Source organism: Atractosteus spatula, chromosome 3 (genome assembly GCF_055471065.1).
Source record: "Atractosteus spatula isolate fAtrSpa1 chromosome 3, fAtrSpa1.hap1, whole genome shotgun sequence".
Lineage (NCBI taxonomy): Eukaryota > Metazoa > Chordata > Actinopteri > Semionotiformes > Lepisosteidae > Atractosteus > Atractosteus spatula.
In genome coordinates, this window is record NC_142708.1 from 71703839 (window position 1) to 71722002 (window position 18164).

The 18164-nt window shown below is 54.7% G+C and overlaps 1 protein-coding gene across 3 annotated transcripts; it reads right to left on the reverse strand.

Annotated features, from left to right (window-relative positions):
• Positions 1-956: 956 nt before the first annotated feature.
• meis3 (myeloid ecotropic viral integration site 3) lies at positions 957-17704 on the reverse strand. Of its 3 annotated transcripts, XM_088912216.1 has the most exons (13): positions 17487-17704; positions 17153-17371; positions 9983-10146; positions 9741-9888; positions 9208-9258; positions 8766-8816; positions 7954-8103; positions 7765-7876; positions 6599-6744; positions 5504-5580; positions 5146-5204; positions 4866-4952; positions 957-4690 (listed from the first exon to the last, which is right to left on the reverse strand). In XM_088912216.1, exons 2-13 carry the CDS (start codon positions 17162-17164, stop codon positions 4455-4457), a joined length of 1293 nt encoding a protein of 430 aa, XP_088768342.1. In that variant the 5' UTR covers positions 17165-17371; positions 17487-17704; the 3' UTR covers positions 957-4454. The 3 variants fall into 3 exon arrangements, with proteins under 3 accessions (XP_088768342.1, XP_088768345.1, XP_088768344.1); XM_088912219.1 differs by lacking the exon at positions 6599-6744 and having other exon boundaries at positions 17153-17704; XM_088912218.1 differs by lacking the exon at positions 5504-5580 and having other exon boundaries at positions 17153-17704.
• Positions 17705-18164: the final 460 nt, after the last annotated feature.

The following is an 18164-nucleotide window of genomic DNA, read 5'->3' on the forward strand; positions in this document are numbered from 1 at the left end:
TTATTCAACAGCAACATTAGCACACAGAGCCTGTGACTGCCAGGCATATGGACAGACATATGCTGACAGGAAGCAGGGATCATTCCTTATCTGAGGGTCATCGCCCTGGGGTCATGAAACTAGGCCGCTTCCTCTCGACCCCTGACCCTTGCCTGAGGCCATATGCATCACTCATGGAGAGAGGGGGGGGAACAAAAGTGTTTGAATTCATGTTTGACATGATTAAAGGCTTTAGCTTGAATTTGAACTTTGTACTGAGTCACACTGTAGTTTGGGGCGTGGAGGCAAGACAGCTGCTGAGAGGAGAAGAGTTTTTCTGGCAGGAAGGATGGGGAGAGGATAGCAGGAGAGATGAGATGGGAGAGAGGCTAGCGGGAGATGATAATAGAGATGGGAGAGAGGGTAGCAGGAGAGATGATTATAGAGGGAGAGAGGATAGCAGGAGAGATGAGATGGGAGAGAGGATATAGAGGGAGAGAGGATAGCAAGAGAGATGATATAGAGGGAGAGATGGGGTAGAGGAAGAGATGGAGAGAGGATAGCAGGAGTGGTCCGCAGGCGTTGAGGAAGTGAGGTGGGAGACAGGAACAGGAAAGGCTGCAGAGACGCAGGTGGTGGGGGAATGGGAGAGGGAGAGAGCAAATGAGAGGAGAGAGGAGGAAGAATGGAGGGAGATGTCTAGAGAGGGACAACAGAGGCAGACCGGGGAGAGCTGGAGAAAGAGGAGGGGACAGTAGGAGAGGGAGAAAGGCATGAGAGTGAGGGATGGGATGAAACAGAGGGAAGAAGAGACTTTTGGAGACACTGATGCAGAAACCTACAGTAGCAGAGGGAAGAAAGCAGAAGAGGGAGAGATGGGGAGGAGAGACAGAAACACTGAGGAGGAAAAGAGGGGTAGACCTAAACATGTCACATAGTTTTAACAACCCCCACTCACCAAGGATGAGCACACTGCATTTGAAAAAGAAGGGATTTTATTCTTATTCATCTTCAAATAAGTTCTTTATCATAAAAACAAGAGAACCCAGTAATGGCAGCAGCAGCTCAGCCCAGCCCCTCTGCGAGGGTCGTCCCTGAACCGTGGAAGTCTTCTCTTCACCAGGGACCAAGAGGCTGAGGGGCCCCACGTACTGGTGCAGAGGAGCAGCAGGACTGTGCAGCTGTGTAGTGCTTCAGCGGATGTGCTGGTGTGCGTGCGTGCGTGCGTGCGTGCGTGCGTGCGTGCGTGCGTGCGTGCGTGCGTGTGTGTAGCTGTGAAGTTTGTACTTGTGGAATTCTACACCAGTGTAACTGTAACTAGTGGTTCTATTGTGTACATGTACAGTGGCCTGTGAAGCTGTGCAGGTGATTAGTTGTGTTGGAGTTGCATTGTGTAGGTGTGTAACAGTGCCGTGGTAGGGTTGTGCTGCTGTACAGTAGCTAAGTGTGCAGTTGTGTAGTGGTTTAGCTGTAAAGAGGCCCAGGGCTCAGAGACACCTCTGAAAGAATTATGTTTAAGCACTGACCTGTACCATGTTGTAATTTAATTTGAAATATTTATCCAGTCTTAAAGCAATGCCATAGGTGTTTAGGAATCACGTATTAAAAATCCTGAAAGGTTATTACTGGTAAGCCAATGCAGCAGAGCACAAGTTCAACAACGAAACTATGACCTCAGGGCACAAGAGGAAATTAAGAGGGACTGAAACCAGGAGGCACTTCTTTACACAGAGAGTGGCAGGTGTCTGAGTCCCTGCAGGATGTGGTAGGATAAGACTGTGGAAGAGGGAGCAACTGAGTGTGCAAGCAGGACCGGCTGGAGCCCCTCTCTCCTTCGGCACGCTGGTGGGCTGTGAAGCTGCTGTTGCGATCTGTTGGGCCTGTCCCTCAGGGCCCGTCCGGCTCTGTGCTGCTCTGTTTTCCGTTTCCACCGAGCCGCAAGTGCCGAACAGTTTCCTTCCCCTGCTGCAAGAGAACTGCCATGGAATAAGGACCCCCGTCAGAAGAACACTCCTCTAACTGTCTCCCCTCTCTCCAGCCGTGCCAGTGACAGCAGGTGTGAAAGGGCGGATTTTAACAGTGGACTTTAAAGGCTGACGATTTTGCCAAGGTCATTTCCGAGCTCTTCTGTTTTTGAAAAGTAGCAAGCGAAAATAAAACTTTTGTAAACTGAACTTTTCTTTTATCTTGACATCACCCAGCCTGCAAGGTGACAATCTTGGCGTATCTGGCTCCGATTCCTGGCCTATTACCAGAGCCTGCACCTGGTAAAACCTGGGCTGGATCTAAGAGCTGTGCGGCAGCCATGTGCTCCTCCCTGCTGTGGGACAAGTGAGGGCGGGGCTTGGGGAAACGGCAGAGCAGGTGCAGTGGTGTTGCTGGGCCAGCAGGTGGTGCTCTGCTCGGTCTTCAGGATTGGATCCACACGCCGTGCTTCCATATGCTGTGTCGCACTCCCCTGTCCACTTCCTGCAGGGTCCTGCTCTGCATTGTGGGAAGAGTGAGCCCCAGGCTTCAGATCAGTGCCAGGGGCTCTTCGGATGCATGGCCCACCTGTCCTTGGCGACATGCCCCGTGCTGTCAAAGCGAGCCAGTCGCGTGGGACGCTTCTCCGATGTGAGTAATTCTGGAGACAGGTCACCGCAGCGCCCAGTGGCAGATTCCACTGATGGGGTGAACACGGTGTGTTTCAGGGGCTGTGCTCGTGAAACAGCTGGACACCTTGGGACCTGATGAAGAGACTAAAGAGCAAGAAGGCAGGGACGCAGAGCATGAGCAGTCTGCGCAGCATGCTGGAATCTCAGTACATCTGCATGTTCACGTACTCATGCCCCAGTGGACCGGTGACCATGTCCACATGTCTCTCTATCACTGTGTCGGTGTGATTGTGGCCACATGTCTCTATCAGTGGGTGTTCAGTGTGTCAGTGTATCAGTGTGATTGTGTCCACATGTCTCTGTATCAGTGGGTGTCCAGTGCCTCAGTGTGATTGTGTCACGTCTGTATCAGCAGGTGTCCAGTGCCTCAGTGTGTCAGTGTGATTGTGTCACATCTGTATCAGTAGGTGTCCAGTGCCTCAGTGTGTCAGTGTGATTGTGGCCACATGTCTCTGTATCAGTGGGTGTCCAGTGCCTCAGTGTGTCAGTGTGATTTTGTCCACGTCTCTGTATCAGTGGGTGTCCAGTGCCTCAGTGTGATTGTGTCACGTCTGTATCAGTGGGTGTCCAGTACCTCAGTGTGTCAGTGTGATTGTGTCCACATGTCTCTGTATCAGTGGGTGTCCAGTGCCTCAGTGTGTCAGTGTGATTGTGTCACGTCTGTATCAGTGGGTGTCCAGTGCCTCAGTGTGATTGTGTCACGTCTGTATCTGTGGGTGTCCAGTGCCTCAGTGTGTCAGTGGTATTTTGTCCACATGTCTCTGTATCAGTGTGATTGTGTCCACATGTCTCTGTATCAGTGGGTGTCCAGTGCCTCAGTGTGATTGTGTCACCTCTGTATCAGTGGGTGTCCAGTGCCTCAGTGTGTCAGTGTGATTTTGTCCATGTCTCTGTATCAGTGGGTGTCCAGTGCCTCAGTGTGTCAGTGTGATTGTGTCCACATGTCACTGTATCAGTGGGTGTCCAGCGTCTCAGTGTGTCAGTGTGATTGTGTCCACCTGTCTCTGTATCAGTGGGTGTCCAGTGCCTCAGTGTATCAGTGTGATTGTGTCACGTCTGTATCAGTGGGTGTCCAGTGCCTCAGTGTGATTGTGTCACGTCTGTATCTGTGGGTGTCCAGTGCCTCAGTGTGTCAGTGTGATTTTGTCCACGTCTCTGTATCGATGTGATTGTGTCCACATGTCTCTGTATCAGTGGGTGTCCAGTGCCTCAGTGTGATTGTGTCACCTCTGTATCAGTGGGTGTCCAGTGCCTCAGTGTGTCAGTGTGATTTTGTCCATGTCTCTGTATCAGTGGGTGTCCAGTGCCTCAGTGTGTCAGTGTGATTGTGTCCACATGTCTCTGTGTCAGTGGGTGTCCAGTGCCTCAGTGTGTCAGTGTGATTGTGTCCACATGTCTCTGTGTCAGTGGGTGTCCAGTGCCTCAGTGTGATTGTGTCACGTCTGTATCAGCAGGTGTCCAGTGCCTCAGTGTGTCAGTGTGATTGTGTCCACATGTCTCTGTATCAGTTGGTGTCCAGTGCCTCAGTGTGATTGTGTCACATCTGTATCAGTAGGTGGCCAGTGCCTCAGTGTGTCAGTGTGATTGTGTCACATCTGTATCAGTAGGTGTCCAGTGCCTCAGTGTGTCAGTGTGATTGTGTCCACATGTCTCTGTATCAGTTGGTGTCCAGTGCCTCAGTGTGTCAGTGTGATTGTGTCACGTCTGTATCAGCAGGTGTCCAGTGCCTCAGTGTGTCAGCGTGATTGTGTCACATCTGTATCAGTAGGTGTCCAGTGCCTCAGTGTGTCAGTGTGATTGTGTCCACATGTCTCTGTATCAGTGGGCGTGGATGTCCATTGCCTGTGCTCCAAGGAGGGGGTCTGGCGGAGTTGCAGAGCTGGGTGCAGTGTGCAGCAGCATGGCAGGGTGAGGAGGAGGGTAGGGGGCCAGTGGAGAGGGGTGTCGCAGCGAGGGGGTGGTGTGAGGGGGCAGGTGGGCAGGCGAAGGGTATCCTGGCTGGGGCAGGACTCCCCTGGGGTAATCTGTGGGCAGACCCGTCACTCCCTGGAGAGCTGGAGAGAGAGGGAGAGGGGTGATTAATGAGCACTGCAGATGAATGGCTGCTCTTCCTCTCTCCACTAATCTATCCCCCGATTTCTCCTTCCCTCTGCCTCCCACTCCTCTCCTCTCTCCTTCCTCGAACTCCCTGCACCCCTCCTCCCCTCTCCCTCTCCCTCCTCCTCTCACCGGCTGTCCTGATGCCCAGGTGTGTGGTCCCCTCCAGGCCATAACCCGCCATGCCCGCACCCTCGGGGCTGTAGGGAGCGCCCTGACCTGCAGGGGGAGACAGACACCACGTCAAACGAGGAGGTCGCATGGTCATCACGCAGAGCGCTGCGATACAGGAGGAGGATGGGGGGGGCTGCCACTGTCCTATGACTCGACAGCGAGTGAAACCGAGGGGTCGACACACACACGCCACACACACTGCCCTGGCCGCGAGGCAGGGCGACGGGATGGCACACACCTGAGCGGTTGGACTGGTCTATCATGGGCTGCACTATCCTGCGCCTGGCGTTGATGAACCTGGGGGAGAGGAAGGAAGACCTGGATCAAGAATCCGCATGGGAGCCAGTGACGGAGAAGGAGGGCCTGGGCAAGTCTCAGGTACTGAATAGACTGGCCGGGCGGAGGCACAGGCAGGAGAGCAAGAGAGGGGCAGCGAGTCTGGGAAGGCTGATCTATTGATCATTGATCAGACTGGCTAGGGGCTGGGCTGTAGGATGGTGAAAGAGCTGTTGCTGCAAGGCTGTGAAGTTGGATGGGGAGAGAGATCATGGAATGGCCTTTCTTACTGACCGCTGCTGAATAGAGTTTGGACTGACCAGTTGTTGACCTGCAGGATGGTGAGGCCGGTGTCCTGGGCTAGCTGCTTCTTCTGCTCCTCCGAGGGGTACGGGTGCTGAGAGAGGACAAACGGAGCCGGGTCACTCGGCGCAAAGCACATTTCTTTCTCCTCTTTTCAGGTTGTAGATTCCTGCATCTCCCCCCAGTAGGATTGTTTCCTGTTCTGATTCTTGCAACCGTGATGAGTTTGAGGAGGAATGTTTTGTCTAATACTTGAGTGTTTTTATAGGGCAGCAGAAAGTGTGTCTCTGTCTCTTATTCTCCCTGCTGGCAGCGGCAGCACAGGCCAGGTCCGCCTGTGTCCAGTGTCTATGGCCAGGCTGTGGTCACTGAGCCTGTCCTCTCTGGACAGCCAGGTCTGTCTGTGTCCAGTGTCTATGGCCAGGCTGTGGTCACCGAGCCTGTCCTCTCTGGACACCCAGGTCTGTCTGTGTCCAGTGTCTATGGCCAGGCTGTGGTCACTGAGTCTGTCCTCTCTGGTCAGTCAGGTCTGTATGTTTACAGTGTCTATAGTCCCTCCGCAGGGTGTCTGGTCTCATGAGGGCCCGGGACGCGAGTCCCTGTGGATGAGCTGGTGCTGTTTGTTTTGCGGAGTGATCTGGCTCTTTTCCTCTTCCTGTCTGCACCTCGCATCTCTACCCCTCTCTCCTTATCCCACCCCTCTTCCTCTGCGATGAGGCGGTTAATTGTGTGGAAGTAATCTCTCTTTGTTGTGTGAGAATGTCGTTAGAGCCGCTTCAATTAGCCGGTAATTACCATTCGCTCATTAACAGACCTTTAGCTAACTAGCCACAGAGAATAACTGCTCTGTCTCCCTCCCTCCCTCCTGCCTGCTCTTCCCTCTCTCCCCTCACTCCCCAGCTCCTCTCCCTGTCCTCCTGCCTGCTCTTCCCTCTCTCCCCCCACTCCCCAGCTCCTCTCCCTGTCCTCCTGCCTGTTCTTCCCTCTCTCCCCCCACTCCCCAGCTCCTCTCCCTGTCCTCCTGCCTGTTCTTCCCTCTCTCCCCCCACTCCCCAGCTCCTCTCCCTGTCCTCCTGCCTGCCTGCACCACTCCACTCTGCTCGGGTTCTTACAGACAGGTGCTGGAAGAGCCAGGCCCTCATGATGTTTGTTGCTACTTTGGGGAAGATCCCTCGTTTCTTGTTGTTTTTCTTCTCTCTGTCTGTCTCGTCCTCTTCCCCTGTGCTGGGAGATGCAACGCTGGTGTCTAGGAGGTCACCTGGAATGCAGTAGGTGATGATATCGGACATACAGACAGTACAGACACACAGGGCAGACACAGACAATGCATCAGTGCCTTTGCAGCAGTGCAAACAGACAGTGCAGACAGCACAGGCTCGCAGTACAGACAGCGCAGGCTCGCAGGCAGCGCAGGCACGCAGGCTCACAGGCAGCGCAGGCTCACAGACAGCGCAGGCACGCAGGCTCGCAGGCAGCGCAGGCACGCAGGCTCACAGACGGCGCAGGCTCGCAGGCACGCAGGCTCGCAGGCACGCAGGCTCGCAGACAGCGCAGGCACGCAGGCTCGCAGACAGCGCAGGCACGCAGGCTCGCAGGCACGCAGGCACGCAGACAGCGCAGGCACGCAGGCTCGCAGGCACGCAGGCTCGCAGACAGCGCAGGCTCACAGACAGCGCAGGCTCACAGACAGCGCAGGCTCACAGACAGCGCAGGCTCACAGACAGCGCAGGCTCACAGACAGCGCAGGCACGCAGGCTCACAGACAGCGCAGGCACGCAGGCTCACAGACAGCGCAGGCTCACAGGCACGCAGGCTCACAGGCACGCAGGCTCACAGGCACGCAGGCTCACAGGCACGCAGGCTCACAGACAGCGCAGGCTCACAGACAGCGCAGGCTCACAGACAGCGCAGGCTCACAGACAGCGCAGGCACGCAGGCTCACAGACAGCGCAGGCACGCAGGCTCACAGACAGCGCAGGCACGCAGGCTCACAGACAGCGCAGGCACGCAGGCAGCGCAGGCTCACAGGCATAAAAGATATGCAGATAGTAGCAAGAGACAAACAAATAGACAGTATAGACGGGCAAAATATGTCCATTTCCCATCTTCTCCTAGATAGCAATTGTTTGGATAGTACATCAGCATGTGTTAGTAAGTCAGTATGTCTATATCTGTCATTGTATCAGTATGGCGTTATGATAATGTGTGTGTGTTTCAGGAGATGAGTTGTCAGTGTGTCGGTCTAGCTGTGTGTCCAGTATGAACTGCCCCTCTGTACCGTTGTCACTGCAGTTGTCAGTGCTGTGGGAGGGGAGGCCACAGGATGAGGGTCCTGGTGTCCCTGAGGGGGTCGACACGCAATCCTCTGGGTCCCGGAGCCACGAAGCGTTCTGCGGAGTGAGAGAGAGACAGGTCACCCACCTGCACCAGCACCTCTTCCTCGGGGCGCTGTGCTGACATGACTCACCTGGTCTGACAGACTGGTGCAGGAACCAGCGAAGTCCTCCAGGTCCGACTTGGAGCCGCCCTCCCGGTCATCAAGCACCAGGTCTGTGGGCATCTTCCCTTTCAGACAGGTGATGTAGCGGTGGCAGAAGTTGTCACACAGGTCATGAACCTGACAGAAAAACACGTGGTGGTGGAGAGAGAGTTTGGTTAATACACACACTGTACAGAGAGAGAGGGGTCCACACACACACTGTACAGAGAGAGAGGGGTCCATACACACACTGTACTGAGAGAGAGGGGTCCATACACACACTGTACTGAGAGAGAGGAGTATATATTCTGTACTGAGAGAGAGGGGTCTACACACACGCTGTACTGAGATAGAGGAATCTATATACTGTACTGAGAGAGAGAGGTCCATACACACACACACTGTACTGAGATAGAGGAATCTATATACTGTACTGAGAGAGAGGGGTCCATACACACACTGTACTGAGAGAGAGGGGTCTATATACTGTACTGAGAGAGAGGGGTCTATACACCCCCTGTACCAGGACAGAAAGGGGTCTTTACACACAACTGTATCCAGAATGAGGGGGGCTATACACACACTGTGCCGAGAGAGAGGGGTCTATACACACACTGTACCGAGAGAAAGGGGTCTATACACACACTGTACCGAGAGAGAGGGGTCTATACACACACTGTACCGAGAGAGAGGGGTCTATACGCACACTGTGCCGAGAGAGAGGGGTCTATACGCACACTGTTAATAAATGGACACAGCCCATTGCCAGGCTGCCTTTACTGTGACCAGTTCTCACTCACCTTCTCCAGCTCCAGCAGGTGAAACCGCAGCACCTGTATGGCTTGTATCATCTGCAGGAGACAGGGAGGAGAGATGGAAGCACAGGGATATTCTGATATTCCTCTTTCCTGACCTGCCCTCTGCCTGCTTAGTGACTGGTAACAAACTCATAACAAATCAAATCCCAGTCTCTCGCTACTCTGCAGCAGTGCCTGCATTCTGTGCTGCTGGGTGGGCAAATTCTCTCCCCAGTCTAAAAATCCTCCAGAGACTCCTAGAGGAAGTCAGGGAGTCAGGATTACTGTGCGGAATAATTGTCATATTGCGTTTCTCAATGTAGGGGCTCAGTCGGGTTACCCACTGCGAAGGCAGCAGCAGGGTGTCTTCATTCTGACCTCACAGCTAACAAAGGGTTAGACAGAGCAGAAGAGTTAATGCATCAGTGAGGTCTGTCCGTCATACCAGGTTGTCCAGTTCTGGGTTGGAAGAAAACAGAGGCTTTTCTGAGCGGATCTGAAACAGAAAAACAATAATATCAGCAACAGTAATTAAAAGTCGGGGCAGTGGTTGATGGAGTCTTGAGTCAGTGTGTCGGTTCATCACTGTGGCTGTTGGTTAGTGGAGTGTTGAGTCAGTATGATAGTGTATCAGTGTTCAGTCCATCACTGTGGCTGTTGGTTGGTAGAGTTGTTAATTTAGCAATGTATCAGTGTCTGTACATCACTGTGGCTATTGGTTAGTGGAGTGTTGAGTCAGTATAATAGTGTGTCAGTGTTCAGTCCATCACTGTGGCTGTTGGTTGGTAGTCTTGAGTGTTACCGTGTATTGGGCACCAGTATGTGATTCAGTGCATTCAGTTGTCAGTGTGCCTTAATATACCAGCAACATGAGTATGTCAGGGCTTCAGTGCATCAGTGCACCTCTCTCACTGTCTCACTGTCTCACTGTCTCACTGTCTCACTGCCTCACTGCCTCACTGCCTCACTGCCCAGGACCTGTTTGGCGAATGCAGCAATGTCCTCGTTGAAGGAGTCAGAGGAGCAGACGTCGCTGTGTGAGGTCAGGGCGGCTGGCTCGCGGGGTGAGCAGGTGGCCAGTTCACACTTCTCGAACACCAGCGCCAGCAGTGGGAACAGCGGGTGTCTGTGGGGACACATACAAATACAGCTCTAACACAGTCGCAGTGCTGGCAGTGCACCTGTGAATTAGCACACCGACGAGGCCATACGACACTTACCCATAAATCTGGTCCTTGTGGTGTTTGAGCCCATCGCCCCCCCGGTGAGAGGCGTAGGGGGGAGTCTGGCTCAGTGGGGGAGCGATTGGGCGGATGGTCATAACGTCGCTGAACCCCCCTCCACATGCTGTCTCCACTGAGGGGTACTGCAGCACATCCTCATACTGAGAGAGAAGGACACACAGGGGTCAGGGGTCAGGGGTTAATGCACACCCTGACACCGCACCAAGAGAGGCAGACACACGGGGGTCAGTCCACACCCTGACACCGCACCGAGAGAGACAGACACACTGGGGTCAGTCCACACCCTGACACCGCACCGAGAGAGACAGACACACTGGGGTCAGTCCGCACCCTGACACCGCACCGAGAGAGACGGACACACTGGGGTCAGTCACACCCTGACACCGCACCGAGAGAGACGGACACACTGGGTCAGTCCGCACCCTGACACCGCACCGAGAGAGACGGACACACTGGGTCAGTCCGCACCCTGACACCGCACCGAGAGAGACGGACACACTGGGATCAGTCCGCACCCTGACACCGCACCGAGAGAGACGGACACACTGGGTCAGTCCGCACCCTGACACCGCACCGAGAGAGACGGACACACTGGGTCAGTCCGCACCCTGACACCGCACCGAGAGAGACGGACACACTGGGATCAGTCCGCACCCTGACACCGCACCGAGAGAGACGGACACACTGGGGTCAGTCCGCACCCTGACACCGCACCGAGAGAGACGGACACACGGGGGTCAGTCCGCACCCTGACACCGCACCGAGAGAGACGGACACACTGGGGTCAGTCCGCACCCTGACACCGCACCGAGAGAGACGGACACACTGGGGTCAGTCACACCCTGACACCGCACCGAGAGAGACGGACACACTGGGGTCAGTCACACCCTGACACCGCACCGAGAGAGACGGACACACTGGGTCAGTCCGCACCCTGACACCGCACCGAGAGAGACGGACACACTGGGTCAGTCCGCACCCTGACACCGCACCGAGAGAGACGGACACACTGGGTCAGTCCGCACCCTGACACCGCACCGAGAGAGACGGACACACTGGGATCAGTCCGCACCCTGACACCGCACCGAGAGAGACGGACACACTGGGGTCAGTCCGCACCCTGACACCGCACCGAGAGAGACGGACACACTGGGGTCAGTCCACACCCTGACACCGCACCGAGAGAGACGGACACACTGGGGTCAGTCCGCACCCTGACACCGCACCGAGAGAGACAGACACACGGGGGTCAGTCCGCACCCTGACACCGCACCGAGAGAGACGGACACACTGGGGTCAGTCCGCACCCTGACTGAACACTGCTATATGAAACTGCAAGAAGCTGGGAGGACAAAACCAGGAAATTGGGAGAGGGAGACTGCAAGTGAGATGTGGGGGAAGACAACATTAAAGAGAGAAGGAGAGAGGCAGTTCTGACAGAGCCGTGTGTGGGAGGACCGTTAGCTGTAGTAAGTGTCTCTCCTCCTCATTAATTTGTTTCAACTCCAGCTCTCTTTGATGTGCATTTCAACCCCCCTCCTTCCACCAGCTCACTGATATTGTACAAGACACCACAGCAGCCTGTGAGCACAAACATATCCTGCACACCCTGACACAGACTCACAGTGTTCAACACTACACTACACACTGATGTGCACTGCACCCTGACAGACTCACAGTGTTCAACACTACACTACACACTGATGTGCACTGCACCCCGACACAGACTCACAGTGTTCAACACTACACTACACACTGATGTGCACTGCACCCTGACAGACTCACAGTGTTCAACACTACACTACACACTGATGTGCACTGCACCCTGACACAGACTCACAGTGTTCAACACTACACTACACACTGATGTGCACTGCACCCTGACGCAGACTCACAGTGTTCAACACTACACTACACACTGATGTGCACTGCACCCTGACGCAGACTCACAGTGTTCAACACTACACTACACACTGATGTGCACTGCACCCTGACAGACTCACAGTGTTCAACACTACACTACACACTGATGTGCACTGCACCCCGACACAGACTCACAGTGTTCAACACTACACTACACACTGATGTGCACTGCACCCCGACACAGACTCACAGTGTTCAACACTACACTACACACTGATGTGCACTGCACCCCGACACAGACTCACAGTGTTCAACACTACACTACACACTGATGTGCACTACACCCTGACACAGACTCACAGTGTTCAACACTACACTACACACTGATGTGCACTGCACCCTGACAGACTCACAGTGTTCAACACTACACTACACACTGATGTGCACTGCACCCCGACACAGACTCACAGTGTTCAACACTACACTACACACTGATGTGCACTGCACCCCGACACAGACTCACAGTGTTCAACACTACACTACACACTGATGTGCACTGCACCCCGACACAGACTCACAGTGTTCAACACTACACTACACACTGATGTGCACTGCACCCTGACACAGACTCACAGTGTTCAACACTACACTACACACTGATGTGCACTGCACCCTGACAGACTCACAGTGTTCAACACTACACTACACACTGATGTGCACTGCACCCTGACACAGACTCACAGTGTTCAACACTACACTACACACTGATGTGCACTGCACCCCGACACAGACTCACAGTGTTCAACACTACACTACACACTGATGTGCACTGCACCCCGACACAGACTCACAGTGTTCAACACTACACTACACACTGATGTGCACTGCACCCTGACACAGACTCACAGTGTTCAACACTACACTACACACTGATGTGCACTGCACCCTGACAGACTCACAGTGTTCAACACTACACTACACACTGATGTGCACTGCACCCCGACACAGACTCAGTGTTCAACACTACACTACACACTGATGTGCACTGCACCCCGACACAGACTCACAGTGTTCAACACTACACTACACACTGATGTGCACTGCACCCCGACACAGACTCACAGTGTTCAACACTACACTACACACTGATGTGCACTGCACCCCGACACAGACTCACAGTGTTCAACACTACACTACACACTGATGTGCACTGCACCCCGACACAGACTCACAGTGTTCAACACTACACTACACACTGATGTGCACTGCACCCCGACACAGACTCACAGTGTTCAACACTACACTACACACTGATGTGCACTGCACCCTGACACAGACTCACAGTGTTCAACACTACACTACACACTGATGTGCACTGCACCCTGACACAGACTCACAGTGTTCAACACTACACTACACACTGATGTGCACTGCACCCTGACACAGACTCAGTGTTCAACACTACACTACACACTGATGTGCACTGCACCCTGACAGACTCACAGTGTTCAACACTACACTACACACTGATGTGCACTGCACCCCGACACAGACTCACAGTGTTCAACACTACACTACACACTGATGTGCACTGCACCCTGACACAGACTCACAGTGTTCAACACTACACTACACACTGATGTGCACTGCACCCTGACACAGACTCACAGTGTTCAACACTACACTACACACTGATGTGCACTGCACCCTGACAGACTCACAGTGTTCAACACTACACTACACACTGATGTGCACTGCACCCTGACACAGACTCACAGTGTTCAACACTACACTACACACTGATGTGCACTGCACCCTGACAGACTCACAGTGTTCAACACTACACTACACACTGATGTGCACTGCACCCCGACACAGACTCACAGTGTTCAACACTACACTACACACTGATGTGCACTGCACCCTGACAGACTCACAGTGTTCAACACTACACTACACACTGATGTGCACTGCACCCCGACACACTCACAGTGTTCAACACTACACTACACACTGATGTGCACTGCACCCCGACACAGACTCACAGTGTTCAACACTACACTACACACTGATGTGCACTGCACCCCGACACAGACTCACAGTGTTCAACACTACACTACACACTGATGTGCACTGCACCCCGACACAGACTCACAGTGTTCAACACTACACTACACACTGATGTGCACTGCACCCCGACACAGACTCAGTGTTCAACACTACACTACACACTGATGTGCACTGCACCCCGACACAGACTCACAGTGTTCAACACTACACTACACACTGATGTGCACTGCACCCCGACACAGACTCACAGTGTTCAACACTACACTACACACTGATGTGCACTGCACCCCGACACAGACTCACAGTGTTCAACACTACACTACACACTGATGTGCACTGCACCCTGACAGACTCACAGTGTTCAACACTACACTACACACTGATGTGCACTGCACCCTGACACAGACTCACAGTGTTCAACACTACACTACACACTGATGTGCACTGCACCCTGACACAGACTCACAGTGTTCAACACTACACTACACACTGATGTGCACTGCACCCTGACAGACTCACAGTGTTCAACACTACACTACACACTGATGTGCACTGCACCCCGACACAGACTCACAGTGTTCAACACTACACTACACACTGATGTGCACTGCACGCCGACACAGACTCACAGTGTTCAACACTACACTACACACTGATGTGCACTGCACCCCGACACAGACTCACAGTGTTCAACACTACACTACACACTGATGTGCACTGCACCCCGACACAGACTCACAGTGTTCAACACTACACTACACACTGATGTGCACTGCACCCCGACACAGACTCACAGTGTTCAACACTACACTACACACTGATGTGCACTGCACCCCGACACAGACTCACAGTGTTCAACACTACACTACACACTGATGTGCACTGCACCCCGACACAGACTCACAGTGTTCAACACTACACTACACACTGATGTGCACTGCACCCTGACACAGACTCACAGTGTTCAACACTACACTACACACTGATGTGCACTGCACCCTGACAGACTCACAGTGTTCAACACTACACTACACACTGATGTGCACTGCACCCTGACACAGACTCACAGTGTTCAACACTACACTACACACTGATGTGCACTGCACCCTGACACAGACTCACAGTGTTCAACACTACACTACACACTGATGTGCACTGCACCCTGACACAGACTCACAGTGTTCAACACTACACTACACACTGATGTGCACTGCACCCCGACACAGACTCACAGTGTTCAACACTACACTACACACTGATGTGCACTGCACCCCGACACAGACTGACAGCACACACACTGCACACCCACACAGACTAACACACACTGACAGCACTCACACATAGCAAGAGAGTCTATACCAGCAGAACAGATCTCAGGACAGAGATTGTGAAGTATACTGTATATAGAGAGAAAGAGTCTATAATGACAGAACTGGTCTCGCAATAGATCGATCCCGGACAGCAGAGTTTTATTCCAGAGCTGGTGCTGGAGTCGGTCGTGTGGTACACGGCTCCCAGACAGGAACTCTTGATCGCTCTCCCCACAGGAGGGGGGAGGATGGACAGGCGCTACACGGACACGCCCGGCTGCTGTAAACTCCTCTTCTCACGCGGCTGCTTCGACTCCGTTTTCGGCTGTGCGTCTGCAGAGTGCCCTAAAGCGCCCCGTGGGGACCGGTCTCGCAGGCGCAGTGCGAGAAGCGCGGTGCCGAAGTTGGTGACTGTAGCTGCCAGCGCTAGTTGCATTGCAGCTGGTGTTGGGGATGACGCGCACAGGAAAGTTAGGGCTCTGCCGCCGGGTGTGGAGCGGCCACGCGTGGGTGACGTGCGCGCGCAGCGGTTCTCCCTTCGCTTCGCGAGTGGGTGCGGCGCTGACGGCCGACAGGAACGGGTGCCAAACGCCTTGTGGACGCAGACCGCTGTCCCCGGAGCCCCCGGGTCATCACACACACACACAAGCTCAAGCCACTCTTTTTCTTCATCGCCCGGGGGGTCTCCAGAAGCTTTCGCGCAATTAGCAGTCCGCTACAATCAATCAATCAATTAATGCCAGCAGCAGCGCTCATTAAAGCTGTATTGCCATCGGCTGATGTTCAATCAGGGGAAAAACACAAATCCGTGTTCTGATCGATCCCCCATAAGACGGCACAGCGAGTGTGTGCGGGCGCACGCTGGGCTGCGTTAACGAGTTTCTGACAGAAGCGGCTGCCCGACCGGACCGGACCGCGCAGAGACCCGGGCTCCCAGGGGCGGACTCTCCGGCGTAGGAGCCCGACTTTCCCCCAGTTTGCCTCTCTGTCCTAGTCTGAGCGGTACCAGCAACGGCGGTAGACGTACCCCGGTAGGAACGGTGACCCCTAACTCTCCAGCTGGCTGCCCGAGCGGGAGCAGCAGGCTCCCAGCTGGATCAGCTGTGCCCGCGCAGAGCGCAATTAGAGCGTTAATTGGAGTATCTGTTTACAGCGCCAGCCCGCAGACGGGCGACAAGCCGAGCGCCGCGGATTCACTGTAGCAAAAAAGTTGACCTACATACCGAGTCCGTCTCTCGCTCCCTCCCCTCCCCGCGTTTCCCCCACGCTCTCCGTGGAATTTCCCTGCGCGTGTCAGTGACGGGGACCCTAAATTCGGCCAAATCCCCCACCGAGAATCACACCCCCCCAGAACCTGACCTCGACATCTAGGGCAGTACCAGCCATCTTATTAGTCGTAGATAAATGACGGTGATTCATTTTAATTTCAAGAAGCAGCGCGATATTGCTCACAATGTGTTATACCGCTATCGGCACTGCAAGTTCGCGTCTCCTTGTTATTCTGATGATGTTTATTAGAATTAATCCGTGACCTATATACAGGTACGTGCTGGCTAACTTGTCAGCGGGCGGCTTCAAGCGGGCCAGCCCTGTGTCCGGGTCGGGACCCGGGCTCTGCCGGACCGGTACCGCGGCCGGGCTCGGGGACTGCTCCTCCCGCACGCCGGCACTCGGCGCTCTCCTGCTGGGCTCGGCCGCGGCGTGAGGTCCGAGTCGGTCAGAGAGACGAGGGGAAAGCGAAAGAGTCAGAACCGGCCAGACCTCCCCCCCCCCAAAAAAAAACAGAAAAATTCAAGGATGAGCCGGGAACCTCCACTAGCATCGCGCGTTAACGTGTAGGCTGAGAGGAAAGGACAGAAGACGAATTCACCGTGGCCGCGGCGCCGAGAGACGGGGGACCTACCCTGCTCTCCATCAACGCGAGTGCAGCCGGCTGCCCGGCGGACGGACGACACGGCGGAGCCGCAGTCCAGCGCTCCGGGCTCCGGGTGCCTGTGTCCGGATAGGCGAGCCGAGACGGCGGTCCCGGTGCCGCTCGCAGCGATCCTGGGCGGAAATGTGGAAAACGGCGGCCACAACAGCTCGGTACAGCGGGGTCCGCTCACGGGCGGGCGAGATAGTCCTGTAAACGAGAGGAATCTAATAGCGCCTCCAGAGCAGCCGCGTTTCCCCCTGACCAGCGCGTCCGGTGGTGCCCATAGCCGGAACCATTCCCACCCGAGATTAATAATAATAACCAGAAGAAGAAGAATTCTGCTTATTGCCGCTGTTGTCGCCCGGCTGTGTTCATCCTGTGTGCGCGGAGGAACAGTCGGATCGGCGGGGAAGTGCCCCCTTCTCCCCCTCGGCCCGAGCTGCGGCTCGGTCCGGTTCGGGCGGTGCTCGGTGTCGGGCGGGGCCGGGCGCTGGTCCGGGGCTGACCGGGACTCTTCCTCCCCTCGCTGGAGCGGAGTGATGTCGGCGTGCCTTTTGGCCGCTCCCGCTGTCCATCAACACGAGCAGGCGACGGGGGTGGAATCTGTCACTGCGAAATGAGCGATGAGCTTTGAAGACCTGCGGCGGGGGGGTCTCTTCAGCGCGCGCACACATACACACACACACACTCGGCGTCCCCGTCTCTCGCCGCGCGTGCGGACCTCTCCCTCCCCCGACACTGACACTGACAGTGCCGCACGGCGGCGCGGCCCGGGGCGACATCGCTCCTCTGTCGTCACCTCCGTGGGACAGCTGTCCGGCCGCAGACTGGCTAAGTCATAGTAATAATGATGATGATTAATATCCCGCCCTCCCTATCTCCTGCATACTGAAGGAGAGTAATTATTAACATCAATCCCGCTTTCCTACTCCAGGCTATCTGAATACTAGCATAATCTCAGCATTGTTCTATTATTATTATTATTATTATTATTTATTTT